The following is a 25,049-nucleotide window of genomic DNA, read 5'->3' as shown; positions in this document are numbered from 1 at the left end:
AGAAATCAGTTGATATTCTAGAGATCCCTTATATGTTACTTTCTGTCTCTCTCTTGCAGCCTTTAAGATTCTTGCTTTGTTGTTGGTGTTCGTCAATTTAATTATGATGTGTCTTGGTGTCGGTCTTTTGGGGTTAAATTTGTTTGGGACTCTGTGTACTTCTTGGACTTGGATAGTTTTTTTCTTGCCAATATCAGGGAAGTTTTCTGTCATTATTTCTTCAAACAGGTTTTCTATTCCTTGCTTCTCTTCCTCTCCTTCTTTTATCCCTATTATTTGAATGTTATTTTGTTTTGTGTAGTCATATAGCTCCCTTAGGCTCTCCTCTTGCTTTTTAAGTCTTCTTTCCAATTGCTGCTGTGTTTGTGTGTTTTTTCCTACCTTGTCTTCTAATTCGCTGATGCGGTCCTCAGCCTCTTCTACTCTACTCTTTAGGCCTTCCATTGTGTTCTTTATTGCAGCTATGTCATTCTTCATCTCCTCTTGGTTTCTTTTTATGTCTGTGACATTTCCATTCAGCTCCTTATAGTTCTCATTGAGTTGTGTGTATTTGTCATCCATCCGCTTAAACATCTTATAACGAATACTCTGAATTCTTTCTCTGTTAGGCTGCTAGCCTCAAGTTCATTTAACTCCCTCTCTGGTGATTCTTCTTTTTCTTTCCTTTGGGGATTTCCTTTTTGTCTCCCCATGTTTTCCTGTAATGTTTTAATTGTAGATCCAGTTGCTTTGCTGCCCAGGTTCTTTTGGGGATGGTGCTACTGGATTAATCTCAGTTTTCCTGGGTTTGTTAATCTAGTGTAGCTCCTACTCGAGCTATTTGGGTTCTCTTGATGTAGGCCTGCGAGCTTGAGAGGCACAACTGCGGTGTCTAGATGTCAGCAGCTGTGGGTGGGAGTGTCTCAATTTTTGCTGTCTTGCACCCTTAATTGTAATCACACATGCCCAGCAGGGACTCAGAGTGGCCCCCAGGTACCGTCTGTTGGGGTGTTGGGGTTCAGGGGATCTGGTCTTTGAAAGGCGTTGCTGTGGTGCCCTGAGATCTGTAGTCGTGGGGTGAGCAGACCCAGCTTTTTCTGTTGCACAGCTGCGGAAAGCTGTGTCTTTGGAGGTGGAGGTCCCAGGTTCCGCGAGTCTGCAGCTGGGGTAGCAGGATATTGGTTGGAGTGGGTGCTGGGTCTCGGGGCAGTTCCAAAGGCCTGTCTTGTTGGTGGTGTTGATGAGTTTCTACCTAAGGCCGTTCTCCGCTCAAGATGGCATGGGCTCCCTCTGTGCTAGGGTCCCGCCTTCCCGGGAGTGCCCACAGCATTGGTAGTCTCTCTTTGTCAAGGAGTGGCTTTCTGCCAGACCCTGCTGCTCCTGCGAGATTTAACTTTCACTTACTCACTCTCACACACCCCACGCACAACCACACACTCTCCTTTTATACACTCACTCACTCACTCACTCACTCACTTTCTCTCTCTCCACTCCGTCCTGCCAGCCGCCATCTTCGGGCTACTTTACTCTTAATACTATATTCTGCTGTATAGCTATTTTAATATTAATTGGTATTTTGACAAAAGCTAAACATAGGCGGTGAAGAGTATGTGCTACAAAATTTGGTGAATATTTGGCAGCTGAACGGTACAGTCATTCATATAATATACTAGAGGCCCGGTGCACAAAATTCATGCATGGGGGGGTCCCCTCAGCCAGCAGCACCTTCTCCAATCCGGGACACCCCAAGGGATGTCCTGTCTGACTTCCAGTTTAGGCCCGATCCCTGTGGACATCCGGCAGTCAGACATCCCTCTCACAATCTGGGACCAATGGCTCCCTAACTGCTCACCTGCCTGCCTGCCTGATCACCCATAACTGCCCCCCCCCCCGATTGCCTGGTCACCCCCAACTGCCCCCCCTGCCGACCTGTTCTCTCCCAACTGCCCCACCCTGCTGGCCTGGTCGGGCCCAACTGCCCCCCCCCCCCCCAGCCAGCCTGGTCACCCCATGCAGCCTGCTGTTTGGTCATTTGGTCGTCCCTCACTGCCCCCCCCCCCCCCCGCCGGCCTGCTTGCCCCCAACTGCCCCCCCTCCCGCCAGCCTGGTCGCCCGTCACTGCCCCCTCTGCAGGCCTGGTTGCCCCTTACTGCCCCCCGCTCCGCCGGTCTGGTCACTCCTAACTGCCTCCCCTGCCGGCCTGGTCGCCCCATGCAGCCTGCTGTTCAGTACTTTGGTTGCCCCTCACTGCCCCCCTGCTGGCCTGGTCGCCCCATGCAGCCTGCTGCTCAGTCATTTGGTCATCCCTCACTAAGCCCCCTGCCGGCCTGGTCGCCCCACGCAGCCTGCTGCTCAGTCGTTTGGTTGGCCCTCACTAAGCCCCCTGCCAGCCTGGTCGCCCCATGCAGCCCGCTTTTCAGTCGTTTGGTTGGCCCTCACTAACCCCCTTGCCGGCCTGGTCTCCCCACGCAGCCTGTTTGGTCGTCCGTTCGGTTGTTTTAGTTGCGATGGTCTCTTAGGCTTTTATATATATATATAGATTTATTTTCCAAATTTTTAAAGAAAATAGTTAATTTTATTTTTAGATGTACACAATGAAAATAAACAATAAACTCCCCCCCCCCCCCCATCATTTGTGTTCAGGCATAACTAATTTTATTCAAATTTAAAATGTTATGGTGTTTCCATAACTAGTTTTATTCAAATTTTTAAACTGGACATTTTATTTAATAATATACTTTTTGGATTGCTTCCCTATCAGGTGGTTGAAGATTATGCTGGAAGATGGCAAGTCCCTTTGCCCCAACTTCAAGTTCTTCAGACTGCACTTTCCTGTTTTACATCAGCTAGTGCATCATTCCCAGATGAATGTGAGCACGTACAATATGTTTTGAGTAGCCTTGCCTTGTAAGTACTCTTTATTACTTATAAAAATATTTATCATGATGTATTTGAAAATTGGTTTTTGATTATTTTCTTTGTGGAAGGCACCTTTCCTAAAGTTTTCCCTCAAAAAGAAATTTCCTTTTCTTTATTTAAGTATTAATGTTTAATTTTGAACAATTAACCACAATTTTACATTTAGTTTTACAATTAAATGGAATTGTTAAATAGATTCTTACATCACTATTGGTATCAGCACTTTTCTTTTTCTTCCCCTTTCCTTTTTAATTCCTTTGATTGCCTTGGGAAGCTGTAATGGTAACTCCCAGAATACAGCAATTAAGGCCATCATAATTAGCAGAGGGACCTTAAATCAGTCAGAAAGAGATTAGGAAACTCATGGTTTTTAAAAATACTTGTAGAGGGCTTTGAATTAAAGATCAGACTGAGGCCTTGTGTTTATTGTTTTTACCCTTATAGATCCTACTAAAATTATAGTAAAGAAGTCAAAGAGAGAAATATAGTGAAAGGAAAAGAGAGGAGAGTCATCAGTGAGTGAAAGATTTCAACAATTGTCTGAGGGGCAGAAAACAGATAAGATGAGTGGTCATTGAAACGTGGCAGAAAAAGTCACAACTTAATTTGTTTTTTGTGTGCCTCAAATTGCACTACATCACAAGGGTGGGTTTTGAAATATTTATCAACATTATGAAACACAATAGAAAATATGAGTACTTCACATAGAATAGGTACCATTTTGTGAAACTCTTACTGTTTTATATATTTATTTTTATGTACAGTCATGCACCACATAATGATTTTTTGGTCAGTGACAGAGCGCATGTATGATGGTGGTCCCATAATACTATAATAGAGCTAAAAAATTACTGTTGCCTAGTATCTTAGTGCAGAAGTTGAAAAAATCTCCAAGGCTATGGTTGAGATGGCAAACAACTTTAACCAGGATGTGGATGAGAATGACATTGAGGAACTCCTAGAGGTGGTTCCTGAAGAATTGACTAATTAGAAATAGTTAGAACTAGAACAGGAATGTATAGATGAAGAAGAGGAAAGAGAAAAGGAAATTGCAGGAGAACAAGAAGAAAATTCTCAGTGCAGGATTTAGCAGAAGCTTTTGAAGACCTCATCAAGCTTCTTAAAAAGTTTGAAAATCTGAACTCTAACACCAAAAGGTTTTCATGAATAGAAAGGAATCTTCATTGTACATTATCTGCTTACAAGCAAATCTATGAGAAAAAAAAAAGGAATAAACCAAATAAACCACTGTGGACATATTTCTGAAAAGAGTGAGACCTCAAGAAGAGACTCAGGCAGATCATTCAGGAAGTAGTCCAGAAGGAATTGTTATCACAGAATACAATTCCATCCATGTTACTTCAGGGGGATAAGATAATGGAGGGAGAAGACAGTGATATTGATGATCCTGACCCTGTTTAGGCCTAGGCTAATGTGTATGCTTGTGTCTTAAGTTTTAATAAAAAATGTATACATGTTAAAAGTAAAAAAATTAAAAATGGAAAAACAAGAATAAGAATATAAAATATTTTTGTATAACTGCACAATGTGTTTGTGTTGTAAGTGATTATTACAAGATTTAAAAAGTTAAAATTTAAAAGTTTATATGGTAAAGTAAAAATAATAAAGTAAACTAAGGTTAATTTATTATTACTAGAAAGAAAAACATTTTTTTGTAAGTTTAGAGTATCCTAAGTATACAGTGTTTATATCTACAATAATGTAGCATTTTTAAATCTTAAAGATGTGTCATTTTCATATATATGAACTATATATTTTTGTTTTATTTACATATAATAACTTAAAAGAATACATGTACTTTATGCTTCTTTATAGGTTTACTTGTATATATTTAAAATTGTAGGAGGGGTAGCTCTGAGGTGATGGATATGTTAACCAGCTTAATTGTGGTGATCTTTCACCATCTTATGTATATAAAAAATCAAGTTGTACACCTTAAATATATACAGTTTCTATTGGTCAATTATACCTCAATAAAACTGAAAAATAATTGCAGGAGAGAAGGAGCATTTAGGATATAACATTACTTAGATTTGTAAGAACAAGGCAGTTAAAAAAACTATATAATTTTTATATTTCGTTTATCAAGCCTAAATGAATATAGGAAATGTATTGGGACTTTTGGGCTGTAACTGACAAATCTTAAGGTAGTTTAAGCAAAGAAAGGGGTGGTGGAGAGGGATTTATTAGATGACTAAACCATGATAAAGCAAGGACTAGAACTAGTTTCTAGATTTTTCTGAATCTAGAGAAGAAAATATCATCTAGAACTGTTCTCTCTCATTCCATCTTTCCCTTTGGGTTTCATTCTCTTTTGCTTGTTGACAATTCTGGGATCAAGCTTAGTTTATTAACCACTAGAGGCCCCGTGCACAGATTCGTGAACCAGTGGGGTCCCTCGGCCTGGCCTGTGGGGATTGGGCTGAAACCGGCAGTCCAACATCCCGTGAGGAGTCCCGGATTGCAAGAGAGCGCAGGCCACGCCAACGGACCCCACCGGTGCATGAATCCATGCACTGGGCCTCTGGTATGCATATAAGATCTTTGGTTAATCTTATCCTGCCCTCCCTCCTCCCCCTTCCATCTGAGATTCATCAGTCTGTTCCATGTGTCCATGCCTGTGCGTTGAGAGTCTGCTCCCTGGTGGTCAGTGTGTGTCATAGCTACTGGTCGAACAGTTGCTTATACTTTTATATATATAGACCAGAGGCCCGGTGCATGAAATTCGTGCACGGAGGGGGGGGTGTCCCTCAGCCCAGCCTGTACCCTTTCCAATCCAGGACTGCTGGCTCCCAACTGCTCGCCAGCCTGCCTTCCTGATTGCCCCTAACCGCTTCTGCCTGCCAGCCTGATCACCCCCTAACCACTCTGCTGCCAGTCTGATGCCTAATTGCTCCCCTGCCAGCCTGTTTGCCCCCAACTTCCCTCCTCTGCCGGCCCGGTCACCCCTAACTGCCCTCCCCTGCAGGGTTGATCGCCTCCAATTGCCCTCCCTTGCAGGCCGGGTGCCTCCCAACTGCCCTCCCCTGCTGGCCATCTTGTGGTGGCCATCTTGTGTCCACATGGGGGCAGGATCTTTGACCACATGGGGGAAGCCATATTGTGTGTTGGAGTGATGGTCAATCTGCATATTACTCTTTTATTAGATAGGATAGAGGCCTGGTGCAGGAGTGGGGGCCAGCTGGTTTGCCCTGAAGGGTGTCCCAGATCAGGGTGGGGGTTCCCTTGGGGTGTGGGGCGGCCTGAGCAAGGAGCCTGTGGTGTTTTGCAGGCAGGCCACGCCCCCTGGCGACCAAAGCGGAGGCCCTGGTATCTGGAATTTATTTACCTTCTACAATTGAAACTTTGTAGCCTGGAGCGGAGCCAAGCCTCCTGCTTGCTCCACGGCCGGCAGCCATTTCTGTTTGGGTTAATTCACCTTCTATAATTGAAACTTTGTAGCCTTAAGCAGAGGCCTGGGCCCAGCCAGTGTGTGTGGAAAGCTTTGCTTTCTCCGTTGCCATGGGCAACCCTGGCCTGCTCTCTCAAGCTCCGTTCTGCCGCCATTCTGTTTGAATTTGTTTACCTTCTATAATTGAAACTTTATAGCTTGAGTGGAGGCTTAGGCCTGGCAAGGGCATGCGGAAAGCTTGGCTTCCTCTGTTGCCTGGGAAACCTTGCTCTCTGTGGCTGTAGCCATCTTGTTTGGGTTTATTTGCATACTCGCCCTGATTGGCTGGTGGGCATGGCTTGGGCTGGTGGGCGTGGCTTGGGCGTAGCGTAGGTGCAGTCAATTTGCATATTACCTTTTTTATTAGGTAGGATGGGAGAAGAAACCCCCTCTTGCCACCTCTAATCCTCAGCTAAGATTATGTGTGCCCACTGTATTGAGGAGAATATGATAAAATTTTTGTCTATCAGATGACAAGCCCACCCATGGCTAGGGGAAATGAGGATACCACAATAGCAGCCCCATCAGAACCACAGAAATGTTGGGAGGGATAAGCAGTTCTCTCAAGAAGTGAGGTAGTGTGAAAGAGAGCTAGGCAGACTTTAAGGAATATTTCTGTTTCTTTGGAAAGCTACCAAAATAGTTTCCGTTATTATCTATTGATTTCTGAGGAAAATAAAGTAAGTATTAATAGAAATGTTATTTGTAAGCAAGAAGTATTATTCTTGTTTCAGTGCCTATGTGGAATTCCCTCCACCCCCTTTTCTTCTTTATAATATTTGTTAATTTTTTAGTGTTGTACTGTGAAAATGCTTTTAAGGCTTATCAAAGTACTTTTTAAAAAATTTTTAAGTTATTTGTTGACTTCTATTTCATTTCTTGCTAGCTTTTTTACTACTGATCATGAAAGGAATAATGTATTAAGCAGAAGCAAATCTTATTTAAGATGGACACTGCTAGACAAAAGAAAGTAAATTATCCTATCGGTTTGTCAAATAATAATCCTATCTAATAAAATAGTAATATGCAAATTGACCGCACCTCTGCTATGCCCACCAGCCAAAGCCACGCCCACTAGCCAATCAGGGCGAGTATGCAAATTACCCAACAAAGATGTCGGTTAATTTGCATACGCTGAGGGAGGGAGGAGTGAAGACTGAAGACAACTTAGAAGGAAGAGGGAGGAAAAGGGGAAAGCAAGGTGGCTTCCAGAGGGAAAGCCCGGGCAGGGCGGAGTGGGGCGGGTGGCAGCGGTGCGCGGGTGCAGGCGCGGCAGCCACAATGGCGGCGGCAGCGGCCGCTTGCAGGATTCTTCCTGCAAATGGGCTACTAGTGTTTCTTATAAAGAAAGTAGAGGCCTGGTGCACAAAATTTGTGCATGGGTGGGGTCTGGCCAGAGATCAGGGCCAATCGGGGCCTTCCTGCTGCTGACCAGAGCCTTCCTTCATTCCTCAACGCCCCCTGGTGGTCAGTGCACGTCATAGCAAGCGATAGAACTCCCGGTTGGACTCCAAGGGGACACTTTGCATATTAACCTTTTATATATAGAAGTTTCTGCATTATTTTAACTTACCTTAACAGAAAAGTTAATTGTATTTTAAATACCAGAAGAAAAATTAGTAAATAGCAACATGATGATCTTAAAAGAGTAAGTCTGCAATTCTATTTTATTTAAATAAACTAGAGGCCCATTGCACGAAGAGATTCGTGAAATAGGCCTTCCTTCCCCTGGCTGCCGGCACCGGTTTTCCTCCTGCACCCGGGACCCAGGCCTTCCCTCTGGCTGCTGCCTTCAGTATTTGCTCCAGGTGGAGTGCAGCTCCTATAGCTCCCTCCGCCCTCCACCCTCCGCCCCTGGCCCTCCCCCTCATAGCAGGTGTCCCACTCCACCCAGCCACTCCGTGCCTGCATGCATGCTGCCCAGAGGCCTGGAGCGGCTGGGAGGGCGGGGCCGCCGCCATCTTTGTTGGGTTAATTTGCATACTCACTCCTGATTGGCTGGTGGGCGTAACGAAGTGATGGTCAATTTACATGCTTCTCTTTTATTATTGTAGATAATAAACCAGAAAATTCTTCTAACAGTTATTTCATAATCATTCATTCATTGTGTAAATCTCTGAGCTTGGTTTTAGGAATAAAATAGAAAATAAGATAGTTAAGTCCTTGTTATCAGAAATTTTACAGAACTAAAAGATAGTGAAAAGACACATTGTTGCCAAAACCGGTTTGGCTCAGTGGATAGAGCGTCGGTCTGCGGACTGAAAGGTCCCGGGTTCGATTCCGGTCAAGGGCATGTACATTGGTTGCGGGCACATCCCCAGTAGGGGGTGTGCAAGAGGCAGCTGATCGATGTTTCTCTCTCATCAATGTTTCTAGCTCTCTGTCCCTCTCCTTTCCTCTCTGTAAAAAATCAATAAAATATATATATATATTTTTTAAAAAGACACATTGTTATGTAATTGTAACTATGAAAGAATTACATGGTATGATGAGAAAGTGTAACAGGGGACTTGACTTAGTCTGGGAAGTCAGGGAAAATTTGCTGGGTGAGCTAAAACCTGAGTTGAACTCTGAAGGAATAACAATAAATTAGATGAAAGAGCATAAGAGCCTCCCAGGGATGGCGAACAATGTTCAAAGTGCCTGGACATGATGTCAGGATATTAATAGATTTTATTATAATTCATATCTATTTGTAGAGTTCTTGTTTATGATATATGTAATGTATTATTAATTTATATATAACTTGTATTAAAAATTTATATGTGAGCTAAAGTATTAACCTAATATTTGTAATATTGTTATATGTTAAATGTATGTTACTATATTCTCTGGTGGAAGTGAAATTTTCTCTCTTTGCAGAAGACATGATATTATATGAAAACTGTTAGAACTAATAAAATAATTCAGTAAACTTGCAGGATACAAAATCAATGTATAAAAATCTTTGGCATTTCAACTACTACTATCTGTCAGAGGAATTAAGAAAACAATCCTATTCACTATTTCATCAAAAATAATAAAATATCTAGGAATAAATTTCACCAAGTAAATGAAAGATCTATACACTGAAAACTATGACAATGATGAAAGAAATTAAAGATTCAAATAAACAAAAAACAAAAACAAAAACTTGTTCATAAATTTGATGAATTAGTATTATTAGAATGCTACCCAAAACAAACTACAGATTCAGTGCCATCACTATAAAAAATAATGGCATTTTGACAGAATTAGAACAATTTCTAAAATTTATATGGGACTACAAAAGATCCTGGATAGATAAGGTAATATTGAGAAAGAACAGACAAGAAATGGTGACGGAGTAAGTGGATGCTACACAGACACACTCCCAGGACCAAACTGGAATTATAACTAAAATACAAAAAAAATCCTGAATAATCAACTGAAGACTAGCCAGAGTGAACCCTAATAACTAAGAATGGAAAAGTGGGGACTGCATAGACTGGTAGGAAGTATGGAGGCATGAAATGGCTGGACTGGCTCCTACACTCAGCAGCTGAAAGTGCCAGAGAGATAGCTCACCTGTGGAGAGTTGCCAATGAGAACTCTGTCCACAAACTGGACCCCCAGCAGAGAGCACCAGAACTGAGAAAAGTGCCCACATAATATCTGGCTGTGAAAAGCAGAATGGTTGCTTTCTGCCAGGGAAAGATGGCTGAAAATGCGGGCACCCACTTACCTAATAAAGGGCCAATGCACAAAATTCAGTGTTCAGCCACTCACCTTGTGCTCCAGCAGAGGGAGGGAAGAGTGGACTGGAGCTGTGTGAGCAGAAGCCAGGGTTGGGGCTCTAGGATTAGAGATCAGAAGGCAGACTCCTGGCTGCCCTATGTTGACTCATCCTTCATGCTGCGGAGGTCATCTTTCTCTCACAGGCTTTAGCTATACAGGTGGCTTTGTCTTGGGGGGAAGACAGCTGAGCCACCCTATTGGAAAACACCTTGCTCCACAGTGGGTGTGGAATTTTTGAAGCCCATTAAGAGATTGAGAGTACACCGAAACCGGTTTGGCTCAGTGGATAGAGCGTCGGCCTGCGGACTGAAAGGTCCCAGGTTCGATTCCGGTCAAGGGCATGTACCTTGGTTGCGGGCACATCCCAAGTAGGGGGTGTGCAAGAGGCAGCTGATCGATGTTTCTCTCCCATCAATGTTTCTAACTCTCTATCCCTCTCTCTTCCTCTCTGTAAAAAATCAATAAATATATTTAAAAAAACAAACAAAAAAAAGAGACTGAGTAACAGTTAGCCTCCAGGCAGAAGCAGTTGACCCACCATATTGGAAAAACTTTCCTCACACCAGTGGACTGTTGCCTGAGAGCTACTCAAGACAGAATCCAATCTGCCTGAAGGCAGAGGTGGTCTCTGGAGGCTTTGAGTCTTTATCTGATCTAATTAGTCAGAAACAGCATTTGACACTGTCCTGCAATAGAGGTTGACAGGCATAGCAGATCTACCTAACACAGTTACAAACCCAAACATTCAGCCAAAATGAGGAGCCAAAAACAAAAAAAACAACAACACCCAAATGAAAGAACAAGAGAATTCTCCAGAAAAAGAGATAATGAAATGGAGATAAGGAATTTATCTGATATAGACTTCAGAATAATGGTGGTAAAGATGCTCAACAGCATGAGAAATGATATAGTAACTATGAAAATGGAAATAAAGAATGACATAGCACAAGTAAAGAACACATTGGAAGGATTACACAGCATATTAGGGGAAGCTGAGGATCAGATCAGTGAATTGGAAGACAGGGTAGAAAAAAATCAATCGGAATGAAAAAGAAAAAACAATTAAAAAACAAGAGGACAGCTTAAGGGAGCTGTGGGAGAACATGAAACAATAATAGTTGCATAGTAGGTGTGCCAAAAGAGGCAGAAAGTGAGCAAGGGATAGAGAACATCTTGGAAGAAATAATCGCAGAAAACTTCCCTAACCTGGTGAAGGAGAAGTCACACAAGTTCAGGAGGCACAGAGAATCATAAGTAAGAAGATCCCAAATAGGGCCATGCCCAGAACATCATAATTAAAATGCCAAAAATTAAAGACAAAGAGAGAATCTTAAAGGCAGCATGAGAAAAGCAAAGTGTTACCTACAAAGGAGCTCTCCCACAAAGCTGTCATCTGATTTCTCATCAGAAATTCTACAGGCCAGAAGGAAATGACATGAAGTACTCAAAGTAATGGAAAGCAAGGATCTAAAACCAAGATTACTATATCCAGCAAAGCTATCATTCAAATAGACGGTTAAATAAAGAGCTTCCCAGACAACAAAAGGGTAAAGGAGTTCATCACCACCAAGCCAGCATTATAAGAAAAGCTAAAGGGATTGCTGTAATGAGAAGAAATGGAGAGAGAAACCTAGGCATACAGAATTAAAATGACAATGAATAAATATTATCAATATAACCTTATATGTAAATGGATTAAATGCTCAATCAATAGACATAGGGTAGCTGGATGCATACAAAAACATGATCCAACTGTATGCTGTTTACAAGAGACCCACTTTAGAACAAAAGATTCACACAGGATGAGAGTGAAAGGACTGGGAAAAAATTTCCATGCAAATGGAAAAGAAAGAAAACCTGGAGTAGCAATACTCATATCTGACAAATAGACTTTAAAATGAAGGCCATCACAAGAGACAACAAAGGTCACTACAGAATACTAAAGGGATTGACCCAATGAGAGGATAAACATATATGCATTTACCCTGGTAAACATATATGCATCCAATATAGAAACACCTAACTATATAAAGAAACTTCTAGAGGACTTTTTAAGGAAGAGATCGACAACAACACCATCGTAGGAGTGGACATTAACACCCTGCTGACTTCACTGGAAAGATCTTTTGGACAAAAAATTGACAAGGAAACAGTGACTGTAGAGGACAACTGGATCAGTTGGATTTAATTGACATTAAAAGAACATTTCAGCCGAAACCGGTTTGGCTCAGTGGATAGAGCGTCGGCCTGCGGACTGAAAGGTCCCAGGTTCGATTCCGGTCAAGGGCATGTACCTTGGTTGCGGGCAGATCCCCAGTAGGGGGTGTGCAAGAGGCAGCTGATCGATGTTTCTCTCTCATCGATGTTTCTAACTCTCTATCCCTCTCTCTTCCTCTCTGTAAAAAATCAATAAAATATATTTTTTAAAAGAATATTTCACCCCAAAGCTGCAGAATATACATTCTTCTCAAGTGCACATGGGGCATTCACAAAGATGGACCACATGTTAGGACACAAAACACGTCTCTGCAAGTTCAAGAAGATTGAATTCATACATCTCAAATCACAGTAGAATGAAATTAGAAACTAACTACAGTAAAAACACCCCAAATCATTCAAACACATGGATGCTAAATAATATGTCATTAAACAATGCATGGTTTACCAATGAGATCAAGAAACAAATAACTTCCTGGAAACAAATGAAAATGAACACACAACAACCCCAAATCTCTGGAACACAGCAAAGTAGTCCTGAGATTGAAGTTTGTAGCACTACAGCCTACCTCAAAAATCAAGAAAAATTAATAATAAAATATTTAACCCTGCAACTTAAAGAATTAGAAAGAGAACAAGAGCAAAAGTAAATGACATAGAGACTAAAAAAAAACATACAAAAAAAACCCCAAAATGAATCCAAAACCTGGTTCTTTGAAAGGATAAATAAGATTGATGAACTGTTAGCTAGACTTATCTAGGAACAAAGAGAGAGTACCCAAATAAATAAAATCAGAAATGAAAGTGGACAAGTAACCATTGACACCACAGAAATACAAAGGATTGTAAATGATAGTATAAACAACTATATGCCAACAAGCTGGACAATTTGGATAAAATAGACAAATTCCTAGAAAAATACAATCTCTTAAAACTGAATCAGGAAGAATCAGAAAACCTGATCAGGCCAACAACTGATAAAATAAAAGCAGTAATAAAAAAAATTCACAGCAAACAAAAGCTCGGGTCCAGCTGGCTTCATAGGGTAGTTTTACCAAACATTCAAAGAAGAACTAACACCTATACTCCTCAAACTATTCCAAAAAACCCAAAAGGAAGGGACACTTTCAAGCTCTTTTTATGAGGCCAGCATTATGCTAATTCCAAAACCAGATAAAGACACTACATAGAAAGAGAATTACAGGCCAATATCCCTGATGAACACAGCTGCTAAAATCTTCAACAAAATATTAGCAAATCAGATCCAGCAATATATTAAAAAGATCATACACCATGACCAAATGGGATTTATTCCAGGGGTGCAAGGCTGGTACAATATTCACAAATCACACCCCTCCCCACGCATGCCCCCACCCCCCTGTTGTCCGTGACCACTGGTTAGGCTTATATGCATGCATACAAGTCCTTTGGTTGATCTCTCTCCCTTACCCCCACCCTCCCCTACCTTCCCTCTGAGGTTTGACAGTCTGATCTATGCTTCTTTGTCTCCAGGTCTGTTTCTGTTCATCAGTTTATGTCGTTCATTATTTCCCCTAGGTGAGTGAGATCATGTGATACTAGAAATACACTTATAAGAACCAAAAATGAGACAAGCAATAATGGTTATGCTGAAAGGCAAATGAAGCAGTCTGTAGTGAGTTTCTTTCTGGGCCAACAGTTCTTTTGAGACCCAATTTCAATGTCAAACAATTCCTTATATGTACATGTCAGCAATGATATTTCAGTTCTGGATGGTGGACAAATGGTGGTAATGCAGGTCCGACCCTCTCTGGTTTGGTCCTGGGCAACCTGCAGTGACACACAGCTGCTGACTGCTAGTATGGCAAGGCGACGTCAGCGACTTCCATCTCTGGACTGCTTCTCTTCTGTCTTCATGGCTGGAGTAGTCCTGTCAATTCCTCTCTGTTGCCGGAATCCACATGGTCTCCGAGTTGTTTTCTGAAAATATACAAACATATTCTCGACCCAAAGTTAATAAAGGAATATTTTCTATAAATTTGACTTGGGATCCTTTTTCATTTTTTGCCCAAATGATTTCCCTCTGGCTTGTTTTGATACCATGTGTGTTTTTCATGGGTGTCTTGCTATCTTGATATCTAAATCCAGCCTACCACCAGGAATGCTCAGGGCTGCCATGTAGCTTGTAGATGAGAGGGGAAGACAGAGCCAGCAGTCCTTAGCTAGCCCAGGGTTGGTCAGGCTGAGGAAGCGATGAGTTCAGTTGAGGGTTTGAGAGAGATAGTGAGGACTTAGAAGATCCTTGAGAGGCAGAGTATAGACTTGAGAGTGGTCAAGAATAACAGAGTTTAGTAAGAATAAGAGAACCAGCCTCATCTTGGTTGGTGACAGCAATAAATTCCTTTGCAGTGGAGGAGGTAAGGTCTGTCCAGGATAAGGTTGTCTCTTGACATAGCTTAGCCATAGCCTGCTTGAGAGTCTGGTTCATGCGCTCTACTTTCCCTGAGCTCTGGGGCCTGTAAGCTGCATGTAAGTTTCATTTAATTACTAAGGCCTTAGCTACTTGCTGTACTATTTCAGCTACATAGGCTGGGCCATTATCTGACCCTATAGTTAGAGGCATTCCATACTGTGGAATTATGTCCTTCAGCAATTCCTTAGTGACTTCTCTTGCCTTCTCTTTGTGAGTAGGATATGCCTCGACCCAGCCTGAAAAAGTGCAGATAAAAAAAAGTCCATCTACTAGGCCCTATTTCTGTAAAATCTACCTCTAAGTACTCAAAGGGAGCTTGCCTGCAGTGCTGAACTCCCATCGGTCCTACAGGACACTGTTTGGTATTGTTCTGTGCACAGAGGAGGCAGCACTGAGACACTGAGGCACATAGGAGGGAAGACAGGCAATTAAGTAGTGTCTGCTTAACAAAATAGATAAGTTCATGTTGCTGGAGGACTACCTTATGGGCTAACTATTCTGGGACATAGACCCTATGATCTGGGAGTGTCCACCAACCTTCTTTCGTTCTCTTGCACCCTTCTTACTGGGCCCATTCCTCTTCCTGAGGAGTGTATTTCAGAGGTTCAGGTAATTCAGGGGCCAACATGATCTGTGACGACGCTGCTTGTTCTTTAGCAGCCAGCTTGGTTGCTGTTTCTGCACAGTGGTTTCCTTCTGACACTGAATCCTTTCCTTTTTGTTGACGGCTTCCCAGTGGATAACGGCTACTTCCTTGGGCTCCCAGACTGCTTCTAGTAATTTTAGGATTTCATTCTGGTTTTTGATTCCTTTCTCTTCAATGCTCAGGAATCCTCTTTCCTTGTGTATAGCCACATGGATATGCAGTGTGGCAAAGGCATAGTGCGAGCCAGTGTAAATGTTAGCGTGCTTTTCCTTTCTGAGTTCTAAGGCTCTGACCAGGGCCTAAAGTTCTGCCCACTGCGCTGACCATCCTTTGGGCAGAGCCTGTGCCTCTACTGTCTCAAAGTCTGACACTACTGCATATCCGGCTTGTCCCAGGGTAAGGTTATCCGCTTCTTTGACTAATAATGCCATGGCTGCAAGGGCCCTGAGACATGGGGGTCACCCGGAGGCAACCGGGTCAATCTGCTTGGAGAGATAGGCTACCGCTCTTTGCCAGGGTCCAAACTCCTGGGTTAGAACTCCTAGGGCTACCTCATTGCTCTCATGAATGAAGAGGTTAAAGTCCCGTGTCACATCTGGTAGCCCTAGTGCTGGGGCCTCAGTAATCTTTGCCTTTATGGTGCTGAAGGCCTTTTCCTGCTCAGAACCCCCGTTGATGGGTGCCTTCTCCTCTCCTTTTAAAGCTTCATAGAGAGGCTTAGCTAGGTCTGAAAACCCTGAGATCAAATTCAGCAAAACCCTGCTGCTCCCAGAAATTCCTGAATCTGCCGTCAGGTGCTAGGGACTGGAATAGCACATACTGCCTGCTTCCTTTCAGTCCTCGTCTTCATTTCCCTCGGGTGATTTGGAACCCTAGGTACTTGACTTCTGACAGATTTGTGCCTTTTTCTTGGACACTTGGTAACCTTTTTCAATTAAGAGTCTCAGAAGGGCTTGTGTTCTTTCCCAGCATTGAGCTCGAGTGGAGCTAGCCAGTAGGAGGTTGTCTACATATTGGAGTAGAATGCACCCCAAGTCCTCTCCTGGGAATTTGGACAGATCAGATGCTAGTGCTCTGCTAAAAAGAGTTGGGGAGTTCTTGAACCCTTGTGGCAGTCTGGTCCAGGTGAACTGCTCCTTGGCACCCGTAGTTTTGGATTTTCCCACTCAAAGGCAAGCAGGAGCTGACTGGAGGGTGCCAACTGAAAGCAGAAAAAGGCATCTTTCGCCCTAACCGGTGTGGCTCAGTGGATAGAGCGCCGGCCTGCGGACTGAAGGGTCCCGGGTTCGATTCCGGTCAAGGGCATGTACCTTGGTTGCGGGCACATCCCCATTGGGGGGTGTGCAGGAGGCAGCTGATGGATGTTTCTCTCTCATCGATGTTTCTAGCTCTCTATCCCTCTCCCTTCCTCTCTGTAAAAAAAACAAACAAACAACCCAATAAAATATATTAAAAAAGAAAAGAAAAAGGCATCTTTCAAACCTAGACATGTAAACCATTCCGCCTCTGATGGAATGAGTCCCAGAAGAGTGTAGGGGTTTGGCAGTGCCAAATGCAGGGTTATAACAGCCTCATTAACAGCCTGCAGGTCCTGCACCGGGCGGTAATCATTAGTCCCAGGCTTTTTGACAGGCAAGAGAGGGGTGTTCCATGGAGACTGACACCGTTTAAGAAGTCCTCACTGAAGCAGCCGGTCTAAGTGGACCTGGATTCCTAGGCGTGCATCCCTTGGAATAGGATATTTGCATATTTTGATAGGCTGTGCCCCAGGCTTCAGGTCAATTAGTACTGGGGCATGGTCCTTGGCCAGGCCAGGGGGATTTCCTTCTGCCCAGACCATCAGGAATTCTTCCTCTAATTCAGGCTCTAATGGTGAGTCCTTTGGGAGGTATAAAGTCTCCATTCTTCCTCCCTGGGCACTGCTAAGGACAGGAACATTGGAGAGGTCTCCTCACCTAGGTGCAATTGTGTTGAGCCATCTGGGGCAAAGGTGATCTCTGCCCCCATCTTGGCTAAAGGTCTCTAGCTATTAGAGGCACTGGATAATCTGACAAGTACAGGAATTCATGGATTACTTGGTGGCTGCCAAGTTGGCAGGGGCAGGGGCGGCAGAACCGTCTACGGTTCTGGTCCCTGGTAGCTCTGATTCTGGTGACCTCCTTTCCTGAGAGAGGAGCTACCTTCTGAGTGACTATAGAGTACTCAGCCCCCATATCGACCATAAAGTTCACAGTCTGGCCCCCAATTTTCATTCTGACCATAGGCTTGTGGGGGCCCAGTTGGGGGTGATTTTTTCATTTGACACTAAAGGCAAAGGCAACAGAAGCAAAAATAAACAAGTTGTACTACATCAAACTAAAAAAACTTTTGCACAGTAAAGGAAACAATGAGTCAAAATCAAAACCAAATTAAAATAACAATGAGATATCATCTCACACCTGTTACAATAGTTTTTATGAAAAAGATAAGTGTTGTCAAGGATGTAAAGAAAAGGTGAACCTTGTACACTGTTAGTGGGTGTGTAATTTGGTACTGTCACTGTGGAAAACAGTATGGAGGCTTCACGAAGAATTAAACATAGAACTACCATATGATCAGTCAGTTCCATTCCTGGGTATTTATCCGAAGGAAACGAAAATACTAACTCAAAAAGATATCTGCACCTCTGTGTTCATTGCAGCACTATTTATAACTAGAGGCCTGGTGCATGAAATTTGTACATGGAGCGGGGGGGTTCCTCAGCCCAACCTGCACCCTCTCCAATTGGGGACCCCTTGGGGGATGTCCGACTGCTGGTTTAGGCCCGATCCCTAAACCGGCAGTCGGACATCCCTCTCACAATCTGGGACTGCTGGCTCCTAACTGCTCACCTGCCTGCCTGCCCGATCGCCCCTAAGTGCCTATGCCTGCCAGCCTGATCACCCCTAACTGCCCTCCCCTGCAGGCCTGTCCATCCCCAACTGCCCTCCCCTGCTGGCCCGGTCACTCCTAACTGCTCTCCCCTGCTGTCGCCCCTCACTGCTCTCTCCTGTCGGCCTGGTTGCCCCCAACTCCTCTCCCCTGCTGGCCTGATCTTGCCCCCAATGGCCCTCCCCTGCTGGCCTGATCTCACCCCCAACAGCCCTCCTCTGCTGGCCAATTTGGTTCTGATTGGTCGGTTTCTATGCCAGTCAGCGTCAAAAGCTCTGCCTCCTAGGCAGCCATTGGCTCCCCACAGCACCCATGTTTGGTTCTGATTGGTTGGTTTTTATGCCAGTCAGCGTCAGAAGCTCCACCTCCTAGGCATCTATTGGTTCCCAACAGCATCCACATTTGGTTCTGATTGGTCAGTGTCTATGCCAGTCAGCGTCTCTGGGCCTATCAATGGGACCTGATTAGAAAGGCGGGGCTGATCAGCAGCCCCGGTGGAGGACTGGAGAGAAATGGAGGCACAGCTGCTGGCCAGACTGGGAGAGAAAGAGAGAGGCAAGTGCTGATCAAAAGCTACCTCAGAGGCAATGGATCAGTCCTTGCTTCTCTCTTCAGGCCTCTCTGTGGCCCTGATTCGCAGCCCCCTCAGCAGTCAGTGCTGGGGCACTGGGCCTGGAGCGAAAGCAGTCAGGACTGACTTCCGGTTGGTCAAGCCTCCGTCGTTACTGGTCGTTACAACCCAGGGTTTTTATATATTAGGATAAACAAGACATGGAAGTTACCCATGTGTCCATTGATGGATGAATTGATAAAGCAAATGTGACACACACACACACAGAGGCATGCGCACATATACACATCATTCATAAAAAAGGAGGAACTCTTGATATTTGTGACAACATGGATGGACCTTGAGGAAATTATGCTAAGTGAAATAATTCAGACAGAGAAGGACAAATAACGTATAATCTCACTTATATATGGAATCTTAAAACAAAACTCAGATACAGAGAACTGGTTGATGGTTGCCATAGTGGGGTTTGAGAGGTGGGCCAAATGGGTAAAGATGGTCAAAAGATACAAACTACCAGTTATAAAATAAATAAATAGGTCATTGAGGTTTAATGTACAGCATGGTGACTATAGTTAATACCGTATATTTAAAATTTGTTAAAAAGCATAGGTTTTGATAATTCTTACCACAAGAAGAAAAAATTGTGACTGTGTGGTGACGGATGTTAACTAGACTTGATATTTTTGCAGTATATGAAATAACAAATCATTATGTTGTACACCTGAATGTAATAAAATGTTACATGTCAGTTGTAGCTCAGTAGAAAAGCAAAAATCCCACAGAATCAAGGCACCAAGACAAACATATATATTTTTTTACTATTTAATAAAAATAAATATGTGGGTCAGTTGGTTGGAGTGTCATTCCATGCACCAAAAGGTAGCAACTTCGATTCACGGTCAGGGCACATACCTAGATGTTGGGTTCGGTCTGTGGTCAGAGCATGTACAGGAGGCAACCAATTGATGTTTCTCTCTCACAGTGATGTATCTCTCTTTCTCTCTTCCACTCTCTAAAATCAATAAACATCCTTGGGTAAGGATTTTTTTTAAAAAGAGGTGTCTATTGGTTTAAAAATCCTACCTAATAATAGACAAATATGCAAATTGACCACACCTTTGCTACGCCCAAGCCACACCCACCATCCAAGCCACGCCCACCAACCAATCAGGAAGAGTATGCAAATTACCCCAACAAAGATGGCGGCTGATTTGCATATCAAGACAGCTTAGAAAGAAGCCAAGAGATGCTGAAGGGAGCAAAGCTGTGGAGAAGCAAGCAAGCCGGGGGAGGAGAAGGGAGGAGCGGAGGCGGGGCCGGGGGAGAAGGAAGGAGAGCGGGGCGGGCTGGCGGAGAAGGCGGGCCGGGGAACAAGGGAGGAGCGGAGGCGGGGTGGGGTAGAGTGCAGCAGGAAACCCTATTGCAGGATTTTTCCTGCAACGGGAACGCTAGTGAATAAATAAATAATTATGTGGCTTATGTTGGCTGTAGCCTATTGGTTATAGTTTTCTTAAGCTATAGTATTCTGAAAAAGTTTTCCATTGTAAGTTTGGGACATGTGGGAACAGAAAATAATTCCCTGTTGGTCTTGTAGGAAATGGTCATCAATAAATTTATTTTTGTTTCCTTTTTCATTTTAAGATATATAGATTATTTCATTCAAGATTTAGTTAGGGAAATGTATGTTATGCTAGATATTTAAGTAGAGAGAATTTAATTTGTAGAACGTCTTTGAAAGTTGTTAGGAGATTGAGAGAATAGACAAGGAGAGGATGCTGAACCCACACTTAGCACTCTAAGTTGCTGTTAGCCCTAGAAATGGAAGGAGGAAAGAAGGAGGAGGTATTGGTAGAGCCCTGAGATTGGAGATGGTTGATGAGAGGAGGAAGCACTGACTTGTGTAAAAGGAGACCTTAGAAGAGAGATACCAGGTGTACAGATTAATAATGAGGATTTTGAAATCAAAGAAAACACGATAATTTTAAGAGAAACATCAAAAGTGCTTTATTTAAAGTAATGTCCATCGCTACCTACACATTTCCCCCATCTTCCAGGTAGTTTATGGATACCGTCCCAATAGAACTTTCTCTCTTGTTTTGAGGCAAACAATTCAGAGACCCAATTTTCCACTTCTTCGTACATTTTGAAGTGCTGCTCAGAAAGTCCGTGTGCCATTGATCATAACAAGTGGTCATCTGAAGGAGCAAGGTCTGTGAATACAGCAGGTGGGTTAATACTTCCCAGGCAAGATCTTTTAACGTGTCTTTAACTGGTTTTGAAGTGTGTGATGGTGCATCATCATGAAGCAAAATTACTTTGCCGTGTCTTTTGGCCTATTCTGGTCGTTCTATGATCAAAGCGTGGTTCAAATTGATTATTTGTTGTCGGTAGTGATCAGTATTAACAGTTTCACCTCTTTTAGAAGCTCATAATACACCACACCTTCCTGATCCCACCAAACGCAGAGCATTGTCTTCTTTCGGAAGCATTTTGGCCTTGCATCGATGTTGATGGTTGACCTGGATCAACCCATGATTTTGTGCGTTTGGGATTCTCAAAATAAATCCACTTTTCATCGCCAGTCACAATTCGATGCAAAAAAGATTTTCTTTCATGCCGTTGAAGCAACATTTTACTGATAACTTTTCGGTTTTCCATTTGTCTTTCGTTCAGTTGATGTGACGCCCATTTTCCTTCCTTAAAATCTTTCCCATTGCTTGTAAACAATCAGAAATTATTTGCTGAGCAACGTTTAATCTTTCTGCAAGTTGTTTTTGAGTTTGATACGCATCTTCATCCAATAATGCTTGTAACTGTTGGTCTTCAAACTTTTTCCGTTGACCTGGATGTTCTGTCTTTCACATTGAAATCATCACTTTTAAAGCATTTAAATCAGCGTTCACAAATATCTTGAGATGGAGCATGTTCACCATAAGCTTCCTGAAGTATACGATAACTTTCAGCAGCACTTTTCTTCAAAATAATGAATTAAAACTTCCCGCAAATGCTCTTTTTTTTGGCACGAAATTCGACATTTTTAAGCATAAAATATCTATGATGTTAATACCTTCAGAAAATTTGACATAAGTTTTGAAGCTTGCTGTCAATACAACAAAATAGCATACATATCAAATTGCATATATATGAACATATGTGCAACTCCATTTATTGAAAAAAATTTGCATTATTAACCGGTACACCTGATAATTACTGCTAATCAGGACCCTGAAACCACAGAATCAAGAAATTTGGAGAAAAACAAGCAGGATAATTTGCAATACACATACACTCTACCATCTCTAGATCACCATCAGTGATGGGCAACCTTTTGAGCTTGGTGTTTCAAACTTCGCCAAAAAACTGAGCATAACTCGGGTAGTTTGTCCCTTTGAGGAAAAAACATTATTTCGCGATATTTATAGTTTAAATAACATAAATGTTTTATCCTCGGCATGCCGCCGCTTCAGCGGCCGCGTGTCATCAGAAATGGCACTGACATGCGTGTCAGAGGTTCGCCATCACTGATAGATGCTTAATATTCAATCTCTAAAATCACTGAGAAAATCTTGAAGGCCATCAGAATAAAAATAGGCTACCTAATTTAAAAGACTAAAGATGAGAAATACAGCATCATTATCAGGAACTATGCAGGCCCAGAATACAATGAAGTGATTTCTTTAAAGTGCTGAAAGAAAAAACATATTTTAACTCTAAATTCGAGAAGGAAAAATAAGCATGTTTTCAGGGAAGGAAAACTTGAAATAATTCATTCCCAGAAGACCTGAACTATAAAAAATATACCACAGATATAATACCAGACAGAAAATCTACCCAAAGAGATGAAGAAAATTGGAAATGGTAAAAGCTGAACCATACTTATAAAATGGAATTTTTCTTATTTTTAATCACTGAAACATAACTGTCTAAAGCTGAGGTTGGCAAATATTTTTTCAAAAATGATGTTTTTATTGGTTTTAGAGAGAGGATGAGAGAGGGAGAGACAGAGAAGAGAGGTAGAAACGATTGGCTGCCTCCTGCATACCCCCTACTGAGGATTGAGCTTGCCACCTGGGCATGTGCCCTGAACAGCAATCAAACCAGCGAGCTCTTGGTGCATAGGACGACACTCAATCCACTGAGCCACACTGGCTGGTTGGCAAACATCTTTTTAAAGGGCTAGATATTTAGACTTGCAGATTATAGAGTGTCTATTGTAACTGTTCAGCTCTGTTCTTCTAACACTAAAGCAGCCATAGACAATATATAAATGAATCCTTTGGCTGTGTTCTAGTAAAACTCTTAAAAAACTGGCATCCAGCCTATGGGTCATATTTTCTAAATGCCAAGACTAAAGCAAAAATTGTAGTGAAGTACTGTTGGCTCACAGTACATTTAAATTAAAATGAATGAAAAACTAGCATGTAGATTATTATACTAGTAAAGTGGGGATAAAATGGCATGATAAAAATACTCAATCCATAAAAGGTGGAAGAAGTGGTCAAATGGAACAATGAACAGATATAACAAATAGAAAACAACTATTAGGACAGTAGGTTTTAACCCAGGCATATAAAAAAATTATATTACATGTAAATGGTCTAAACCTATTAAAAGACAGAAATTGGTTGGATGGAAAAGCAAGATCCAGCTAACAGATATACAGGGTGTCCCCCAAAAAATGTATACACACTTAACACCTGATTCTATTACATTTTGAACATGAAATATATTTTAATAAACACTGCTCTTATAATTATTCAAAGTGTGTATATATTTTCGGGGGACACCTTGTACATCCATATCCAATGCCCTTTTTTAGATTAATGAGATACATACGTTACTCTGCTTTTTTCATTTAATAGTACATATATCTTGGAGATCATTCCATAGTTATATAGACATAGTCCAAATTCCTGTTTATAACTCATAGTATTTTATTTTGTAGATGTACCAGAGTTTATTCAGTATGTCTTGTAATTATAGGTATTTGGATTGCTTCCATTCTTCTTCATAGCATGAATAGTGCTATGATTAATTTCCTTTTGCAAACTTTTTTGTTGTATTTTTGTCAATAGATTTTGGGGAAGTTTCCTGGAATCTGTGTCAAGGATGAGTAAATAGGTAATTTTGCTAAGTAGTCCTGAAGTTCCCTCGGTACAGCTTGTACCATTTTGCATTCTTACCCACAAAATGAGGCCTTATTTACCTCTAACCTCACCACAATTTTGTATTGTCAGACTTGATTTTTTGCTAATTTAAAGAAAAGAAACAGCACCTCAAAGTAGTTTTAATTAGTATTTTTCTTATTGTGAGTGAAATTGAACATTTTTTTGCATACTAAAGACCATTTTTATTTCATTTTACATGAACTGCCTGTGTGTATCTCAAACCCATTTTTTGTCAGTTCGAGTTTTCTCATTTTTATAAGCTTTTCATGTATTAGGTATATTTTTAACCCCTTCTAGTGATGTAAATTGCAAATGTATATTTTTTCATTTATCTTTTGCTTTATTTATATTTTAGACCTGGAGGGAGGAAGAGTAAGAACTGGGAGGAGGGGAGTAAAGTGGGTGGAAAATGGGAGATATCTGTAATACTATCCTACCTAATAAAACAGTAATATGCAAATTGACCGTACCTTCGCTGCACCCATAAGCCACACCCACCAGCCACGCCCACCAGCCACGCCCACCAGCCACGCCCACCAGCCAATCAGGAGCAAATATACACGTTAAACCAGCAAAGATGGCGGGGGGAGAGGGCAGCACCCATGCCAGTGAGATCCAAGCCATGATGGTGGACTGGGGCAGGCGGTTAGCGCCGGCAGCCGGCTGACCATGTCCACCATCACCGATCATGGACCAGGGCAATTGGCATGGGTTAGCGCCTGCAGCCGCCTGACCAGGTCCCGGATAAGGGCTTCGAGTCAGCCGCGGCCAGTGGCAGCTGACTCGAAGCCCCTATCAGGGATCATGGACCAGGGCAGGCGGCGTGGGTCAACGCCCGCAGCAGGCTGCCCAGGTCCACCATCACCGATCATGGACCAGGGCAGGCGGTGTGGGTTAGCGCCCGCAGCCGGCTGTCCAGGTCCGCCATTACCGATCATGGACCAGGGCAGGCGGTGTGGGTTAGCGCCCGCAGCCGG

General features: G+C 42.6%; 1 protein-coding gene across 2 annotated transcripts in view; it reads left to right on the top strand.

The window, feature by feature from the left end:
• The window catches only part of ZNF654 (zinc finger protein 654), a 118,341-nt gene that overhangs the window by 33,179 nt on the left and 60,113 nt on the right, over positions 1 to 25,049 (top strand). Inside the window, exons 1-2 of one of the 2 annotated variants that reach the window (XM_079766653.1) lie at positions 2,749 to 2,886; positions 21,006 to 21,129. Coding sequence is in view for 1 of the 2 variants with exons in the window: in XM_079766652.1 (XP_079622778.1) it covers positions 2,741 to 2,886 (146 nt within the window). In the remaining variant the exon portion in view is untranslated. Of the gene's footprint in view, positions 1 to 2,740; positions 2,887 to 21,005; positions 21,130 to 25,049 lie in introns of those variants that run through there. The other variant, XM_079766652.1, reaches the window with a different exon arrangement.

Source organism: Cnephaeus nilssonii, assembly GCF_951640355.1.
Source record: "Cnephaeus nilssonii genome assembly, chromosome: 3".
Lineage (NCBI taxonomy): Eukaryota > Metazoa > Chordata > Mammalia > Chiroptera > Vespertilionidae > Cnephaeus > Cnephaeus nilssonii.
Note: the sequence above shows the minus strand (reverse complement) of the source record. Positions and strands in the feature narration are given on the sequence as shown.